The sequence below is a fragment of the Tachypleus tridentatus genome, chromosome 11 (assembly GCF_004210375.1).
Source record: "Tachypleus tridentatus isolate NWPU-2018 chromosome 11, ASM421037v1, whole genome shotgun sequence".
Lineage (NCBI taxonomy): Eukaryota > Metazoa > Arthropoda > Merostomata > Xiphosura > Limulidae > Tachypleus > Tachypleus tridentatus.
In genome coordinates this window covers 47744133-47764005 of record NC_134835.1, presented here as the reverse complement: position 1 = coordinate 47764005, position 19873 = coordinate 47744133, and the positions used below count along the sequence as shown (strand labels likewise).

The following is a 19873-nucleotide window of genomic DNA, read 5'->3' as shown; positions in this document are numbered from 1 at the left end:
ATGATCACTACAGTGACATTGTTGATTCTTTGTCTGAATTAGCAAATGAAAAATCAGATGTGGCAGTGAAAGCACAAGGTCTGCTGGACAGATTTGACAAAGGAAAGACAGTTTTAGGATTGTTGATGGCTCAGCATCCATCAGCTGCATTAGAGGAACTAAACCGTGCATTCCAAGCAAAATCAGCAACAGTATCTGGCATGATTGAAGTATCTGCAATGACAGTTGAGCAATTGTGGGTATTGCAAACAGAGGAAAATTACAACAAGATATTTGATGAAGCTGAGAAAAAGGTAACTTCCCTAGATCTAGTGCCTATTGAACTACCATGCATTCACAGACCTCCCAGAAGGATCACAGGTGATGGCTCAGCACACCATTCTGCAACAGTTAGAGATTACTACAGAAGTCAATATTTCAAATTTGTGGACACAGGTCATAGAACATCTGACCACTCAATTCAATGCAGACAACAATGACTTGAGGCAATATCTAGCACTTGAGAACACAATCACATCTGGCAAGATTGACAAGTCAGTTGTAAACTTCTATCCAGAAATCTCTGCACAATGGCTAGAGTTTTAGTTGCCCATGTTCAAAGGAACAACAAAAGCAGTATCTCTGAAAGGTGCAAAGGATGCTTACTGTAAAATGCATGAAACAAGCCAGCAGATGTTGTGAAGTGTTTCTTCTCATGAAAATTTTGCTTGTATGTCCAGTATCCAGCTGCGAATGTGAATGCAGCTTTTCTGCATTAAGTGTAAAGAATCTAGGCCCCTGTCCATGAAGTTTAGTTTCATTTGTATAAGGCTATATTAAAAGAACTCTGTGACAGACAATATTGAAGTACTGTTAACATGTGATATAAAACCACAGTATCTAGCTCTAAATGCCATACCGGCATACTTCATGTTTAACACCACAAGAAAAATAACATCATAGCACCACTAACACTTGAAGCCACAGAATACATCTTAATCTTGTTCATACAAAAGCAGTTGTTATTCATGCAATTTAATAACACATATAGTCTCAACCACTACCATATTCATCATATCCCAAATGGTCAACAAGTCCTGTCATTGAATGAAAGACCTAATTGTCTCTGGATATGGTAGATATAGTGTGGTTGACATATTATGACTTTCTTCTTTCCTTTAAATCCCATGTTCATGAAATTTCCAAGTCTAGTGGAAAAATGTAAAATGTGATCTAGTACAAATATACATTACTTGCCAGTGTTAACAATCCTTTAATGTTTCAGAATCGAATACAGTAAGGAATAATGCTATTATGAAACTAATTGTACTGGTATCACTGCTATCCCATAATGTATCAGAATGTAATACTGTAAGAAATGATGCTATTAAAAGCTATAACTGTTCTGGTATCACATGGCGACAGTGTAGAAGTACAATTTTAAGTGAAACATGAATGAAATTTATAACATACTGAACTAAAATTGTGTTTATACCCAATTAACAACAGATGCTTCAAACAAATGGATCTGATTTCTACATCTTTATTATTCACTTTAAAAAAAATAGTAATAATTTGAAGTTGAGAAACACTATAGCACAAACACTTTACTTAGAAAAGTATCAGTTGTAAAGGTTAAATAGATCAGAATCATAAAAAATACCAATGCTGGTGAACTATTTCATAAGTATGTAGAGAACATAGAATTATCTTGTGCCACATAGTAGATACTGACCAATGTTTTATGTCACAAACAAAAATTTGTTTTCTCTTAAAAGGTACTGATTTTTTGAATGATTTAAAAGTTTGTAGGAGTACACCTGGAATTTTCTAAATACATAAAATACAGATGTAACTGATTTAAAATATTTACAGGTGAAATTGTTCTATGAGAATTTATGCCATCAACTTGCCACATCCAAATTTATAATTAATTTTACCGACAAAACGTTTTATCCAGAAAGTGCATTGCTTTGCATTCCTTTAAATAATACTTAATAAAATAAATTGAATTTATTTTATTTTATAGAAACAGAAAATTATAAACACAAAACAGCGAACAAATGAAATATGAGACAAATACAGAACCATACTTAAGTATAAATAATTAAACTAACAAGTTATTCATATCTAATGCTGTCAAGATATTTTAGCATCTGAGGAACAAATAACAACTTACCTAAAATAGATACTTTACAAAGGAGTTTTTCATACATTTTTCTTTTTCTTATTGTACTGCCCTATGGAAAAATTAACATGTATGGCTCATTTTGTATAATCTTTATCTTGTCCAACACTATTTAACTGTCTTTATATCATCTGATTTTAAATCATTGCTTGGTATGTTAATTTTCTCAAAAACATTAGTATACTAAAATCAAAACAATGTTACAATCCTTTGATGTTTAATAAAGAAGCTAAGAAATACTCATTCTACAATTATGAACAGATCCAGATAAAATACAAGGTAAAACAGTGTTACACTAAAAAAATATCAAAATATTTGCTTGGAAACTGGAACCCTACATATAGAATAAGAACATTACTAAAGTTAAGTCAAAAATTTGACCTGTTAAAAAACATGTTAATTTCTACTTACGATAATACTAAAAGTTAGCAATGCTTTAGATCAGTTGAGGGTGAGAGATAAACTGGTCTGTTCTAAGACAGGTCTGGATCTCTTTATTTCTAATAATAATCCGACAGACTATAATACAATTAGAGGTTATCCCATTTTATTATAATACACTTGCATTTCAAGAGGTTACATATTTTGTTAATACAATAGTTCCTAAACTGTATTCATTTGTTAGAAAATCTGTTAGATAGTTCAATCATATTACAGTACGAAAAACAACAATCATCTACTTCTTTACACAGTATGGTGTACAAAATTTAGGTTTAAATGCTGTATGATAAAATGAATATTTAAAAACTTTATGTCAGCTATTGTTATTTTCATATTTTATAAGTTAGTATCAGATATATTTCTTTAGTTTAAGAAAGGTTCTAAAGAAGGTAACTGAAAACTACTGTTGTAAACAATATTTTCAATGTTTTAATTTGAAAATTAGCAAGATAATGCATGACATTACAATAAATTAAGGTTGTGGGAATAGGCCATCAAGATTTTGACATCATGATTCTATTAAATTCCAGGAATATTGACAAGTAAGAATAGATTATAAATATCAGAATCAGTGAAGCATTAATCAGTTATAGTTAGTGTTTTGTTTTAAGCTACAAGTAATTCAGACATTTTGTCTTTTACTAGATTGCCAGTTTCAGTAAAATATTTGGATTAGCTTTATTTATCAAATATATTCAATTATTTATCAGCTGTGAAAATGTACAATTAATTTATTTTTATGTTAGCCATAATATATTTAGTGTGATATCTCCATTTTAACATCATTTGTAAACACAGGTTGACAAGTTACAATGGTTTAGAAGTTTGTATAAAAGAAATGAACTAATTTGTTGTTATTTGTTGTTGAACCAGTCCAACAAAAGAAAAATGTTTAAGGTGTGTTTTTACAGGCTCATGGTTAATATATTGTTAAACATTTTAATAATTCATTTAATTTATTCAATTTTGTGTTCTTAACACAGTTTCCAAACTGTTTATGTGAATGAAGTCTACATCTTTCAGAAGATAAGTTTCATTTAGTATTGTAGTCAGGGGGGTCAAAGAGAATGTTATGGGACTCTATGATCAAAAGAAAGCATCCTATCTGAAAATATTTAGGGTCAATTCTAGTGTCATAAAATGCTTGTTGCCATGTTTGCAACCTTGTGTGACCACAGTTAATGGTGCAGTTTTGTGGAATTTAATACCAGAAATTTTGTTCTTGATAAATTCTTTCAAGGACTTTCTGGTGATCCCTGCTCTAGCCACATAATTAACCTTTTGTATGTTTACAAACAAGTTGTTTGGTTTGGTGTTTTATGGCACAAATCAGCTTGGCTATCTGCACTAAACATTTGATAAAAAAAGTTAAAATTAAATATAGTAAAATTCATAAAATGAAATTAATGTAAAACAAAACATAGTAAAAAAAACATAAATAGCATTAAAACCAATGTTTACATCCAGTCTACAGAAGTAAGAGAAAAACTACAGTAATTCCAGTTGTAAAGGATTTTCTGTAGCATAATTGTACTTATCATAATTTGCCAGGAAGACTAACAGGTAAGTTCAAAACCACCATCAATCACCTGAAGTTGGCCTTTCCAATCCTCGTTCCTAGTTATTTGACATTACGGCCATTTTCAGAGAGTAAAGTAATAAAAGTTTTAAAGGACTTATAGCAAAATATTAATTATAACTCGCAAGGATGGCTAATGGGTAGTTTAAACAGCAGTATATTCTCCTGTCAGATCTGGTTAAAAACAATCAGAAGAATAGCAAGAGAAGCAGGAGACAGATGGTTCAGCATTTCATAGTGTATATCATCAGGTCCAACCAATGTACTGCCAGACTGATGAAGGGCCAGTTTGAGTTCACCAGTGTAAAGGGAAAGTTATAGTCATAGAGACAATCAACTTGAAATGAAAGAGGTGATCACCCTGCCTCAGTCTTGATGGCTAAGAAGGTGGAAAAAAAAAGCAGAAATGCCAGATACCCAGCAAATCTTGTCCCATATGACTTTGGAACTGGTGGTAGAAGATATACTGGTTGTAAACTTAAACCAAAATTCCTTCTGGTTTTGACGTCTTACCCACCGAGCATGTGCACAGGCCTGCTGGAAAGAGATGCAGTGCGGGATACCTATGAAAAGTATCTCAGGCCCGTTTTTGAGCCTTCTGTGCCATGTAGCAGGCAGGATTCCACCACGGATGAAGATATCTTGAAAACGTGCCGAGGTTTTAGAAATACATGAAGAAGCTGCTTGTATAATACAGTCATTAGTGCTGCCACACAGTCGTCTATTGATGGCTTACAGACGATGGCAGTATTAAGTTCTGCGAGCGCAGTGAAAGAGGGCCAGTTTGCTTGATCCAATTTCCACCAAGGCACGAGGGTCGAGTGGCATCAACGATGGCCAGTCTCTCTCAAAATTATAGGAAAATGATCACTGCTTCATGAATTATTGTCAACTTTCCATGAAAAATGGGAAAATAATGAAGGGGATCAAATTGAGAAATCAATAGCAGTAAAGGACTGACTAGGTGCATGAAAATAAAAAGAATAACTGCTATTGAAAAGAAAAAGGTTGTGGTGAGAGGGCATACGCTCTTCAGAGTGACCCATCCTATTAACATCAGCACTTTCCCAGAGGAGATGATGTCCATTAAAGTCCCCCAGGATGAAAAGGGGAGATGGCAACAATCAGCATGAGAGCATCAAGGCTAAGGCCTCCAAGGGGTGTGTCGAGTGGCAAAGACAGGGTGGGCACATGCTGATCAATGAACAGTGCCATTCCTCCATGCACTCGCCCATCACACAATCTGTCATTTCTGTACAAAGAAAACCGGTGAAAGGTGACTGTATCGGCAGGTTTCAGAAAGTTTACTGTTAGGAAATACACACAGGATGGTAGGAAGCAATCAGTGTTTTAATGTCATCCAGTTTAGAATGTAAACCTCAACAATTCCATTTTATCAGAGTAGCCATTTTTATTTATATGTAGGTGTAGAACCCTTCTATTTATGACCACATCTTTCTTCTTTACTGTCTTTATTCAAGGGAGGTCCATCAACCTCCATGGATCCTGCCCTGGATCTATTGGGCATTTCTTTGCTGTTGTAAGAAGATTCCAGCAACTGAAAACATGAATGAATGATCATTTTGCATCTTGGTGTGGAAGAAGATGTACCAGAGGAAATGCCTGTACCCAGAGCCAAAGGAAGTGGATCTAAGGATTTGCTGGAATGTATGTTAGGGACAGAGATGGGTGTTGAAGTTGATTCATCAACTTTTCTTACCATGGAGGTCAAAAGACTTTTCATTTGGTTTGAGAACAATTCTTTCAGAGGCACAGAGAGATCCGTCTGCACTCCCACTGTTGTAGTAGAACAAAGTGCAGCAGCACACGTCTGAGATGAAGTGGTGGACAGCAACATTCGAGCCTCAGGGTAAGTAATGTTATGAATCGTTTTCAAAAGCTGCACCTCTTTTTCTCCCAACCATTCAGGGCAAGCACGAAAGTAAGACAGGTGAGAGCCATTACAATTGACGCAATGAGGGTCTGTTTCACACTTATGGACATCATGGTCCTTGCCACCACAATGAGCACACGTCAAGGAACCACAACATGACGTCTTTGAGTGACCAAACCACTGACACTGGAAACATCGGAGAGGGTTTGGAATGTATGGCCGTATCTTGCAATTAAGGTAACCTGCCTTGATGGTGGCAGGTGGATGTGGTGATGTAAATGTCAGAATAAGGACATTGGTCGGCATCGTAATTCCATCTTTGCGAGTGAAGATACACTTCACTGCAGAGACACCTTGGGTGGAGAAACCAGCGAGAATCTCCAACTCTGGGATGTTCTTCAAATCTCTCTCAAAAATAACTCCTCGTGATGAATTCAAAGTACCATGAGGTGTAACCTCAATAGGTATATCCCCAATTGCCTTTGAATGCAAAAGGAGTTCACTGTGTTGAGATGTGAATGTTTCCACCAATATGTTACCAGATTGAAACTTCTTTACTGACTTTAGAGAGCCATCAAGTCCCTCTAATCCCTTCTGACTGAAAAAGGGAGACATTTGCCCTAAATGTTTGTCTGAAAGAGACTGTAGAATAAGAAAATGAGGTTCAACAGGTGTTAAAGATGTTGAAGATTGCTGCTCAGAATATTGAAGATGTGGTCATTTACCTATGGACTGTTTTTTTCAGTATTTCATTTAAGCTTTTATTTGGAGGATCCATAATAAAAAAAGGAATATTTCAGTGCCCACTGACTCCACCTACTATAGAGTCCTAGGAAGAGATGCACTACAATGTCAAACAAGAATACTGCAGCAACACCTGTTCAGAACATCCAATACTGGTACTTGGTTGACTCTAGTCCAAGCAGACCAGCCGAATGACCCAAAAGGGGCCACCCCAAGACTGCCTATCAACAGGAATTCAAGGCCAAAATGATGTGTTATTGTTGGACCCCTCAACCACCAGGATACTCTCCTCCCCTTCACTGGTCACCATGCACAGCAAACACATGGGTAGATGTTTAGATCCCAGAGGAGGTAAACTGAAACAACAGAACTTTCCCTAGAAGGTCCCCTCACCATTTATAAGTATCCACACTGAGGGGTACAAACAAGTCTTGTAGTCCAGACACAGAATATTTGTCCCTGTCAGAGCTCTTCCTGGAAAAATTTGAATGAACTAAATTTTTGTTTAAATTTCAGATACTGCCAGAGCTTGCTTTTTATTGTCTTCAGGTATATCCAGAACTCTTTTGACATTAACATCTCAGATCATCATTTCTTATGATATTATATTTCACCAGTATGGGTATCTGTAGTATCTACTTCAGTGTTTTATTCTATTCTTAATGAGCCATCATTTTTCCTTTTATATCTTTTTAAAAACAATTACCACCATTTTCTGTAGTCACTTTATCACAATATTTTTTTTTTTATTTCTGTGCCTTTGCATCAGAAAAAAACAACAAAGAACTTTGTTAAAAGGTACAGGTTGTGATCTAACAAAAGCTGAACATATGATAAAGAGAACTGTCATGCAATAGATTCTTCCACTTCTATGCCATGTTGCCCCTGATGAGCTTGGTGTTTCTGTGTAATCATGTTCATGCCTTCTTGCTCGAACTTTGTCACCATTCTAGGCCACTTCTATGACACATGTCAGTACTTTTACTTGAGGATCAGTACTCTATTAGATATATAGCAAATTACTCCTAAACTGTGAGTGATTTTGAGACAAGGCAGCTTTGCACTTGTCTCCCATTTTATATTTTATGAATTTATTCCACTCTACACATTATGCTTTACAATATAACAAGTTTTACTTTTTATGAACTAAGATACTTTATTGAGTATCTATAAAATAGTTTAAATGTACACAACCCTGAGATTTTTATGCATAAAGTTGGGAAAAAGGTAAATTTTATTGCTTGGTATCAGATGATCAAGGTCATACAACCACTGGATAGTTGACACTAAATAATATAAATGTAGATTCTTAAATCTTTATTACTTCATCTATATACTTACACATGATAGACATCATCTCTACATGTATATATACACCAAAAGTTTCTCATGCTGCACATTTGGAATGTTTGGTCATAGCATTAATAATGTAATGCGGGAAAAAAAACAAACCTTCAATGAGTAACAGGGGATTAAATAACACTTATTACTTTTGGTTGCTAAAATATCACACTTTAATGTTAAATTTGTGTTTGACGTTTGGTTGCCATGGTAACCACGGTCAGATACATTTTCAAAGGTAACGACATGCATTCTCTTAAACTTGAATTGATTCAATACATTTCTATATAAGTCTGATGCTTTCACTAAAAAAATCCCACAGCAGCTTTTTTCTAGAATAATGAGAAGAAATTTTTTCTACTAGTCTACTGTTGTTGACTAAAATATCAAGTCTGTTGTATTGGTTTTTACTTTCTATTAGTTCAGTTTGTAGGAACAAACTGTAATTCTTATTTTCTATTTATTCCCACCTTCCTAAACAACTTTTTCTAGCTGGCTAAAACTGAAGAAATACCACTTGAACAAATAATAATACTGATAATTTTTATTTGGGTGGTGGAGAAAAGTTGATATAAAATTTGAAGTCTATGTTTTTCTTGTAATTCAATGTTCTCAATACCAAGTTACAGGAAAAGGCAAAACTAACACAGCTAAAATAAAGCTGGTTCCATACACATTTTAAGATAACTAACTATAAAACTATAAGGCTGTAATTAAAGGTGCCTAAAAAAATATCAGTTTTGCTTTATGGGCCATCATATTAATAATTACCATTATTCATACACATATGGTACTTCTTGTAAGGTGTAAAACTTAAGTTATTTTAAAATTATAAGTCTATAAATAAAGAAACTTTAAAGCAAAATTCCAAATTCTTACATATGCATGGATAAAATTTGTTTTTAAAATTACCATTTTTCTAGATTTATTGTTGGAATAATGTGTTAATTAAGTCAATAATAATGAATTGCTCATTAGATAAAGGGTTAAGCCACCAAGCTTGGGGTTATTCTTGTACATTAGACTGGGATTTTCCACAGAGTTCACACAGGCTTACATAAATCTTCATGACAGTTTCAACATGCACACAAATATGAGGAGCATAACCACATATTGTAGAGGTGAAACTAATTTTTTTATTTTTGTCTTTAAAAGAATATTTCATGAATTGTGTTCAGTTAATATACCTGGAGCATATTTACATTGAATTAATCAGATATTTAGTAATATTTTACTTACATTCTTTTTTTTTTAAATATTTGCTGTTCAGCACATGAACAAGTTCAAGCACCTTCTTCAAAAAATGGGATTTTTAGGAAATTCAAGGTTTTAAATTTCCTGTACGAACTATGTACCTGTAAATACTGGATTTTACTCATAAACAAATAGCCTATTTATTGTGGAAGTTGTGACTATTATTACAAAACCAAAAAATCATAATCTTACCATTAAGATTCTTCTATACGTATCCCGATCAATAGCCCAGAGTTTCACATCTGTTTTTGCCTAAATAGATGCACACATTCAATGTTTAAGGTTATCTGAAACTGTGTTATGTAATATAACTTCTGGCACTATAATAGTATCTAAAAGCAAATAAAAGCTAAAAAAATTCTGGTAACCCTGCTTGAAATCCATGTAGGCATAAAACTTTACTTACAAGCCTAACCTATGTGCCAGTTTATCAAGTTCTGTTGCTTTAGTAATAAAAATACATTTTTCAGGAGTGACTTAACACATGTTTTCCTAAACTCCAGTAAAGAACATAAGAGTTAACACATGTTAATTTCTATACTTATTTTATAATTAGATCATATCCTTTTTTTTATAAAAATAATATATTTAAAAGTAACATTGATTCCTCAAAAATCAAACAGACTGAAAAAAATAGGTGAATAGTGTAATATCAGGGTGGATTAATCTCTGAAACCTTAGATCAACGGTATCTCACAACTCAGATGGCAAGCTGTATCAGTGTTTGTGGCACTCTAGTATCAGTGTGTGAAGATGCCCAGTTACTGGTTATAAGCAGAACTAAATAATGTAAGGTTCTGTATCAAATTAGCTTCTTGATGGTAAGATATTTTTATATCCTATTAGCCAGTGTGTGCACACACCTCAGGAATGGCAGCCCCATTCTAATTGTCTTCTGTCCTGCCTTCTTAGGACAGACAGAGCTAGAAATAGAAGTTCTAAATAGCAAGTAGTTAATTTATTGGTTGCAAACATTAAGAAATAGTGGCCCTATGGTACCTCTGGAAGCACCATACCTCATGTCCTCAGAAGTGGATCTCAACTGACTAACAGGAAAAAAAGGGAAATTATTAAGCACTGCAAAAACAGGAGGTTCTGAATCTGGTAAACAAGGACTAACAAGAAATAATCATAAAAAAAAAAAGAGGTTAACACAACCTTTATATTAAACATAAAAAAATATGCTGACGAGCTGTGGCATTTCAGAGGTAAAGATTCTCACCATCCTTGTAGAAGCTACCCTGTGGCTTCTGAACAGTTCAGCAAGAAGTTCTGGTCGTACTGATTATATGAATTCTAGAACCAAAAAGGGTGAAATCTTGTTGTTTTTACAATGTATATCATTCCAAGCTGCACAAGTATTTCAGAACATTTTGCTCTAATCCTGATTTGATCAATAAACATTAACTTAACCAATATTAATAACATTTGTGTTCACTCATATGAAATATTTCACCACTGACTTTCAACCATGATTAAGATGTCTCTTAGTGCTATACTTAACATAGGCTATAATAGAAAATATGGTTCAATTTGAACACATAAATGAGCACAGAACACTCAAATAATTATTTTCAAAAAGTAACTAGAGTATGCCAGACCTTAGATATACATTTTTAAGTAACAGAAAGGTAGCAAAGTAACACATATACATCACATTACATTTAAGATATACATGACATTCATTTATATATGTAAAAGATATAAAAGAAATTTTGTTAATAAACAGATGAAACACTGAACTGGTAATTGATGCATGCATTAAAAAAGAAAAGTATACCAAACATTACCAGTCTCACATCATGGTAAAGTCAGGTAGAGAGCAAATACTGTTTTGAGAAGACCTCTGAAATTTGACACTGCACTGTTTTAAATGATTTAGCTGGTTTTAACTTCATACCATAAAGCGAAAGAAAAGTTGGAATGATCACTGGAATTCAATAAAAAAACAACTATTACTATAAGCAGTAAAACAGCTCTTAGTGAAATAATCATCACTGCAAACTACAAACCATCCAGATAGTTAACCTGAAGTTACCCACATACATATCTGAAAAGCCAGTATGTATAAGAAAGGTAATACAGAATATTCTGAAGAAATGGTGCTACCTGTCTTATATCATTCCTACATATCTACAAGTATGAGACTTTAATACCAGACACTCTTCATGGAGAGTGTGTGAAATTACTAATCGGAAAAATTTTATTCTTCTCTCAATGGTAATATCATCAGAATTATGCTTCTAAACTTGGATGAACTAACGAACTGCTGATCTCCTGTATCAACCTTGCTTTTGCTAAACTCACATTGCACATCATCTTTACTTTGCATAGGGGGGATATATAAAGTAATTAACAACTTTTGCTAGGTGTGCATGATGATGTGACATAAAACAATCTAGATGCCCATACAAGGATGCCAAGCTTTCTGACTGGTTCTCGTACGATCAAGTACCTCTTCATCATAAAGTAAAGTGAAAGCAACAACTGCAAAAAGGAAAAACTCATACTGATGGAATAGTGAAACTAACAAAGCCTACTACTACGTACAAGTTGAAATCATGCAGATAAAACAGAATGCATAGAATTTTGATTGTTTAGAAAGCATGAAACATGAAATGATTTTGTTTGTTTATTTGGAATTAAGCACAATGCTACACAATGAGCTATCTGTACTCTGCTCACCATGGATATCAAAACCCAGTGTCTAGTGGTGTGAGTCTGCAGACATACTGCTATGCCACTGGAGGATAACCTGAAACAAAATCAGCTATGTAGCAAAGCCAATGAAACAACCCTTTTGCCATTCCTATGAATTCTTAATTGATAAAGATGAAAAGTTCAGAAGAGGCTTTTTGTAATGGAAACAAATTAGACTGATAGTTTCAATGGTAGTTCAAGATGGTAGATTAGGAAGCCCTATAACTAGTGAAGGAAGAAGATAATTCACAGTTACAAAAAAATACATAGAGAAAGAAGCAATGTTTTGTTAAGTTGGAGATACACAAGACATAACATGTCTACTGCACCACCTTTACAAGACATTCCAAAAAGACTGATAAACAACCAAAGAAGAGCAAAGAATGGTCTAATTTTCAAGCCCTCGTGAAAAAAATCTGGCTTCTCAGACAAAGGGCTGTATCCCAGGCAGTTGTGATGTTGTGGATGTTGAGTGTTATTGTGAGAAATGCACATTCAAGGTTGTCATAGAAGATGATTCAATAGTGATATAATGGGACTGGTTCCATATGAGAAATTTGATGTAACAAGAAAAAAAAAACAAGGATTGCATAGTCCAAAGGGAAGCAATGAGAAAAACTTGGCACTTCACTTAATTGACCTTCACCAGGAACAGAGAAAGAAGACAAAGTGGAGGGCATGCAGATAGAAGGAGGTTCTCTTAGATTGACTCAGGACATATCCTGACAAAAAATACAGATCTCAACCAAGAATATAGAGTTGGTCAAAATGTTCATTACAACAGGAATGTAACAAGCTCAAAGGTGAACATGTTGAGAAAAAAAGCTAAAGAAGATGAGAAACTGCATGTAAGACCAATAACAAATCTGTTGATCAAAAGTATGAGAAGTGGAATATGAAGTCTATAAATATTTTGTTAGTTTCTAAAATCCATAGAAACAACCTGAATATCAAGAAAAATACAGAATAAATAAGGATTCAAGTAGTGAATTATCTAACCTAACACTAACACCCTAATGTGTAACAAAAACTGGTTGAAGATTCAAAATCAAACATACCTGAGAAAAAGAGGAAGGAGACCAGCAGACGTTTTTTCAGAATTAGAGCTAGCAAATTAATGTATTTTCCCAGTTTTGAATAACCTATACTATTAGTTTTCCACAGGATGATTTCAAAGTTCTTTGAAGCAAAGTTTATGCTAATGACATGACTATCAACAATAAAAACTGAATTATAATGTGAAAGCTGAGCTTATGTAAGCACCATAAGTCATGTGAAAGGTGAAAAATAATGCATGTGTCAACAATTGTCAGATATTTAGTTACTTGTTTGTTTATATCATGAGAGCAACTCAACATGGAAATTTTTCTGTATTTTTTACTATTTTGACTAACTGATACAAATTAGTGCATAATTAGATTTCCATATGAACTAATTTTTCCTGATGCTACATGGTGGATGGTATACAGAAAGTAGATAATTTTTGGAGATTGAGTTCCATACACAATAAGGTTGAATATTTACCTTCATATAAAAACAGAATACCCTTCCATTCAGATGTATTATTAGTTCTACACATAAACTAACCTTTACTGTTGCTGCACGCAGAGTGCCATAGATAAGAGCTAGTTCTCCAAAGCTTCCTGCTTCACCAATTGTTGTCATTAATTGACCATTCACAAATACCTGAAAATTAAATATTATTACAATTTTCAAAACCCAGCGTGGTTACAAACAAAAATTATTATTGAGTGTGTACGACTACTATTTCATTACTTATTTTTCAGTTACTACGTGTTTTCTTATAGCAAAGCCATTTCAGGCTAGATGCTGTGTCCAACCAAAGGGAGTTGAACTCCGATTTTAGCATTGTAAATCCGAAGACTTGCCACTGTCCCAGTAGAGAACTTTTCAGTTTCTTCCCAATTAAATTGCAACATGTACTGATAAAAAATTTATGTTTGTAGATATCAAACAAACAGTGTTAATCTAAGGTCCATTTATAGCAGTTAATTAATTAACAAATCATAACACATACTTTATGATGTACCTTGTATATATAACAAGATCCAAAAACCTTTTACAATAGCATTTAATGCATAAAATATTTAATATGTATAAAAATGTACTTTTCACATACATTTGAAATGGAGACATTAAAACACAAAACATGTTTGTTTGGTTAAGTACCACTCAAAGCCACATAAGGGCTAACTATGCTAGCCATATCTTATTTTGAAGTGACAAAATATAAGAAAAATAAATAGATGACATTATCTTCCAGCAACTTTTGTCAAACTGAATAGTGTTATTTAATTGTCATGCACCCATGGCCTACAAGGAGCAGATCTGTGTTTTTTGTTTTTTTTTGTTATTTTCAGTAATAGTAGAGAAGCAAAGAAATCACAGGTCCACAATCTGACATGCTAACCACTGAGCCACACTTGGCCCATAAAACATAATACATCATAAAATTTAAAAAGCTTAATGTGTACATTATATTTTCTGTAATGTAAAAATTATTATGATTCTTTACAATAAGTAATCTGTATTCTCCACTTGAGACCAGATCTATCGCAGTTTGAGATGAAGAGAAATTTATATGGATAAAACCTAAATACAACAACAAAATAATTCATTTCAAGCTAAAATGCTTTAATATTTCTTTCATTCTAATATCTAAAAAATACACAGCTTTGTAAAACATACCTCCACTTCTCCTTCATCAATAACATAGAAATTGTCTCCTTCGTCTCCTTGATAGATAATAACTTCTGAAGCATTATGGATAACAGGAAACATAGCATCAAAGATGTCACTACATAAAAAATGTACAGGGAAAAATCAACAACAATGAAGAAATAGTGCAACGTAAAAAGGGGCCATCTCATGAGTGAACAATTAGGTTATAATCAATTAAAATTAACTAAAACAGATTCAAAATTTTTCTTTTAATAAATATGTACTACAAGAACAGTCTACTGATAAACTACAGGGTGTTCAGAAAGTCAATGTGCACTTGTATATTTATTAACAGACATGTTTCAATATATAATACAGTAGGTAAATATGAATGACAATTATAAACAATGTTGAAAGTGACCCCCGTTGGCATCAATACAAGCTTGGATCCTTCTTATTTTGTTTCTAAGCACCGCTATCAGTTGCTGGCTTGAAATAGACTGAATAACATATGATTACAAAACTACACAGTGACTTTCTGAACACCCTGTATAATAAGTTATTTTGAGAAATAAATTAAAAACTTGCCATACCACAGGTTTAAAATTTGTTACAACTAGCTAGGTATAACTTAAAAATCTTATTTGCATTTGTTGTATTTTGGATGGTATTTTAAAATTGAGGGCAAAGAAAACTTTTATTACACAATTACATAGAATAGTCAAATAGCACATAAAGCTAATAACATTTCTTCCATTTTTAAACTTCATTTGATATTATTTTCAGTTTGAGTTATTCACATCCAAGTACTTCAAAATACAAAGGTTGTTTCATTGTGCAACTTTCAGGTATAAATACAACAATTATTGAGAGTACTAGCAGGATGGTGTATTTCTTTATTAAACAACAATGCAAAAATAAACAATGTGCAATTAATACCCACATACTACAACCATACTGTACAAAAATTTTGTATAATTTGAACTTAGTTTTGTCATAAAAATTTGTCATACTCCTCGTGAGTTAATTTCTAATTAGTATTAACTACTAGACAAAGAAAACTGTTTATACAGGTAAGTGTTAAAAATTAATACAGTAATGAACATAGCTAATTTAATATACTGTCTTTATAATAATTAGAGCGCACCACCTCATAAGTTTGGTTTGTTTGGAATTTCACGCAAAACTACATGAGAGCTGTGTGATAGCCATTCCTATTGTAGCAGTATAAGACTAGAGGGGAGGCAGCTAGCCATTATTACGCATCATCAATTGATGGGCTACTCTTTTACCAATGAATATTGGAATTGACCATAATGTTATAATACCCTCACAACTGAAAAAGGATGAGCATGTTTGGTTGGACAGGGATTCAAACCTGTGACCATCAGATTGTGAGTCAAGCTCCCTAACCATCAGGCCATTAGTTTAGTATCACCACTGTGATGTTTTCTGTTGTATCCCAATATTTCAAGAGGTTCTGTAAGCTTAAGAGGTTTATGTTAAAACTAAATCTACATACTAAGCTAACAACCTAAAACTACTATCAAAAGAGAAATAAACTAAAAAGAAAAATAACTGTAAAAATCACATATATTAAACATTCTATAAAATAATGACAATGAAAGTAAATACAACTTGTATACACAACACATAAAAACAAGTTGCCTGATTCATGCATTATAATAGATTTCTTGTCTCTCGAAAAATCTGAATAGAGCAAATGAAATAGACTCCACAATTACATAATTTGAAATTCATTTTCACTTCAAAAATTCAATGATTAGTTGAAATCTACTCCCAAATGTAATATTTCATACATATAGTAATTTTTTGTTTAAAATTATAAAAATTATGTAAAATAACTAATCAATACAGTTTAAGATGCAAATATTTTGTGTGAGGAAACTATAGTAGACTTCCTGCTACACTACAGTTTTAAACAATGCTACATGATACAGAAAACATCAGGAAAATGTTAAATATAAAACTAAGAATAAGCTTCAGAAATGCAAAATAACTATTATAATTACCTGTAATATCAAAAATAATGTGGTCAATGGTTTGGATATCCTGATACAAGTTGCTTGGCTACAATGTCAAACAATTATTTTCCATTTAAAATTACTACAGCTATTTCTTTGTATTTTCCAATTTTATTTCACCGTAACTGCATTTATTTGTCAAACATAAATTAATATCTTAAATGCAAAGTTTCCAATTAAAATGAGATTTTTATAAAGGTCTTACAAAAACTAATAAATAAATCTAGACTGACCTAAGTTCAGTGTCATCTAAGTGAGCAAACAGAACATTCTGATGGATGGCTTTAGACAGGGCAGCCATAGTTTTGTAATCTTTAGGAACAACCTGAAAATTAATTGTGAGCATAAAATAAAAAGAAGTTAATAGATAAACAAGTAGAAAAGTTACTTTTCTTCTGTCAAAATTCCATTTAATTACTACATTTTCTTAACTCTGAAAGTAAAAATGAATCCAGTGAGCTGGAAAAATATTTTTATTAAAGTTTAAATAAACTGAAAAAAAGTTAAACTTTTTCTCAGAAAATTTAGTGGTATAATAGCAAACTCAATTTGGAGAAGAAAGACCACTCAGAACAGGTAACATAACAGAAGGAAAAAAAAACAAAACAAATACTGATGACCATCAAATGAAGAGACTTCCTGGAAAAAAGAAATTAAAAAGAGTACAAGAAATATCAATAGATAAAACATATAAGCATCTTCCACTTCAAGGGAGTAACAATATTATATATGCCTTCAGGAATAGATAGCAGAGTGAACATGGTTATGTACGATTCAAAATAATTATTCAGGAAATTTAAAACCACATTTAAATCCAATTGAGGACAATGGTTAGGTACTTGAGAGAGACATAATTGAGAATTTTGCAAAACAAATATGAAAATACAAATTGGGCAGACAGAGGTACAAGACTTCTGGGCAAACTGAATGTGGCCAAGAATACAGTTTTCTGTAAATGTAATACAGACAGACAAGCATGATTCATGAAAGATAAACATGAAAAACAAATGGAGAAATCATTAACAAACTGGAGAAAGACAAGAAAGTAAATTATATAGGCACCAACTAGAAGAAATAGACCAGTAAAGTTTTTATACTGCTAGGGAGAAACATCTGCAAGAATCTAACATAATATAACAGCCAACTGTAAGGCTTTAAATAGCAACTGTCATTGTTCAAGATGTACCAAAGAGGAAAAAAAAAATCCCTCTACAAAAGATGAAAGCAGTATAAACAGAGGTAAAGCATGGGCAACAAAAAGGAGTGGACAATGAAACTAACTGATCTTGATCAACACTAAAGGAAAAAGATGAATTATAAAGTAGACATAGAGAGAAAAAAAATCTCACAAGATGGGCTCAAAGCATCCACACCCAGAGAAGCTTAACCTAACATTGGAAACTACATAAAATATCAAAAAATGATACACTACCACTGTGAATTCATCAATCATAAAATGAAGAAACCATTGGCATAAACAAAGAAATGCCAGCTCAGGGAAACACATGGTGTGACTGTAACTAAAAAAAGTAAAGACAATGCAGGAAAGATAGGTGTAAGATTGAGTCTCACCCTGCCTGTTACAACATAGGCAAAGTGTCTGTGAGTACTAAAACAAAGCAATGGTATAATAAGAGTAGGAACTCTGACATTCATGTAGAAGAGCCCAAATCTTAAACAGAAATATAAGAGAATGGGATATCTTGGAACACCTTATATGCTAAAAATAAAGGCTCCCTATCACATCACTCTAGCCTTGAAAAAGGCATTGATGAAAGACCTAAATCTGAAGGAGGTGCAAGAAAAGGGGAACTTACAATAGGAAACTCATTAATGAGTCAAGAGTAGTATATGGAATTCCAACAGACAACAGGCTTAACAATAAACTTCATGAATAGTCAAAATTCTCTTGATGGTATCTGAAGCATGCATAGACAATGGAAATTGCCACATAAAGAAAAGCTATCATTCCCAAATTGAAGAGGATGTGTTCATCAGATGGAGGGGTGTGTACCCAAGACTTGAAGAATTACAAAGCTAAAGGAAATGAGTGAAGAGTTCTAGCAGCAGGGTTAATAATAAATCTTACAGGAATGAAATAATAAAGAGAAGCTCGTGTACAATCTATCCCATAGAAGAAGCTGACTAGAAGGTCAATTCAGTAGGAGTTAACCACCAAGTAATAATTATTGAACAATCCATGTAATGATGACAATTAATACTGAGTTTGTATATAAGACTAGAAAAAATGGCTTGACTACACATGTGAAGACATAAAGTGCCAACACTACACCAAAAAAGGGAAGACCATAAACTAAGAAATCATTCCACTGTGGGAAAATCAAATTTGGGTAAACCAGGACATGTAAATAAGCATTTTTATAATTTCCATTAGTCATTCAAAAATCATGATGAAGAAATCTTCCTTATATTCAACCTAAAAAGGAGAAATAGCTAGATAACAAATGGTATAAGAAATATTGAAGGCCAGTGTCCAATTTGATATTGTGTTCTGACATTACAAAAAAAAAAGAGAGAGAGTAGATATTCAGAGGAAACATGAAGTACGAAACTAACATCCTATTGTTGTGGAATAGGTTTGAAACTGTCAATCCAAAACTGAATAGAAATTTGAAGATTTTAATTGTGAACAGAAAATAAAGAGAAGAATCTGATGAGCACAAGAAACACAAAGTACATGGTCTATACATGAACAACTATCTGAGATAATCTCCATAAGTCCTGATGAAAGAGTCATCAAGAAAAAGAGAATTAATGAGCAAGTCATAAGACCAACTTCACTTACCTCAATGCTAGACTTCATTAAAATTATGAATGAATTTAGTAAACAATGAAAAATATTAAAAACTGAATTCTAGAAGAGAATAGTGTCCATAAGCAAAACAAGATGCTAAAATTCCATTCAACTCCTGCTAACAAGCTTCTCCTGAACAAGAATTAAGCTAAGTGAAATACCATAAAGACAAAAAAAAAAAAAAAAAAAGCAGGTTTTTGTTTTCCTGTTT

At 32.9% G+C, this 19873-nt stretch overlaps 1 protein-coding gene across 3 annotated transcripts in view; it reads right to left on the bottom strand.

The window, feature by feature from the left end:
• LOC143232104 (cAMP-dependent protein kinase type I-alpha regulatory subunit-like) overlaps positions 1-19873 on the bottom strand; it is a 43351-nt gene that overhangs the window by 15034 nt on the left and 8444 nt on the right. For all 3 annotated transcript variants that reach the window (XR_013017377.1, XM_076467178.1, XM_076467180.1), the window contains exons 3-7: positions 17081-17172; positions 14830-14938; positions 13708-13806; positions 9613-9672; positions 2159-2219 (exon numbers count right to left, since the gene is read on the bottom strand). Coding sequence is in view for 2 of the 3 variants with exons in the window: in XM_076467178.1 (XP_076323293.1) it covers positions 2159-2219; positions 9613-9672; positions 13708-13806; positions 14830-14938; positions 17081-17172 (421 nt within the window). In the remaining variant the exon portion in view is untranslated. The remainder of the gene's footprint in view (positions 1-2158; positions 2220-9612; positions 9673-13707; positions 13807-14829; positions 14939-17080; positions 17173-19873) is intronic.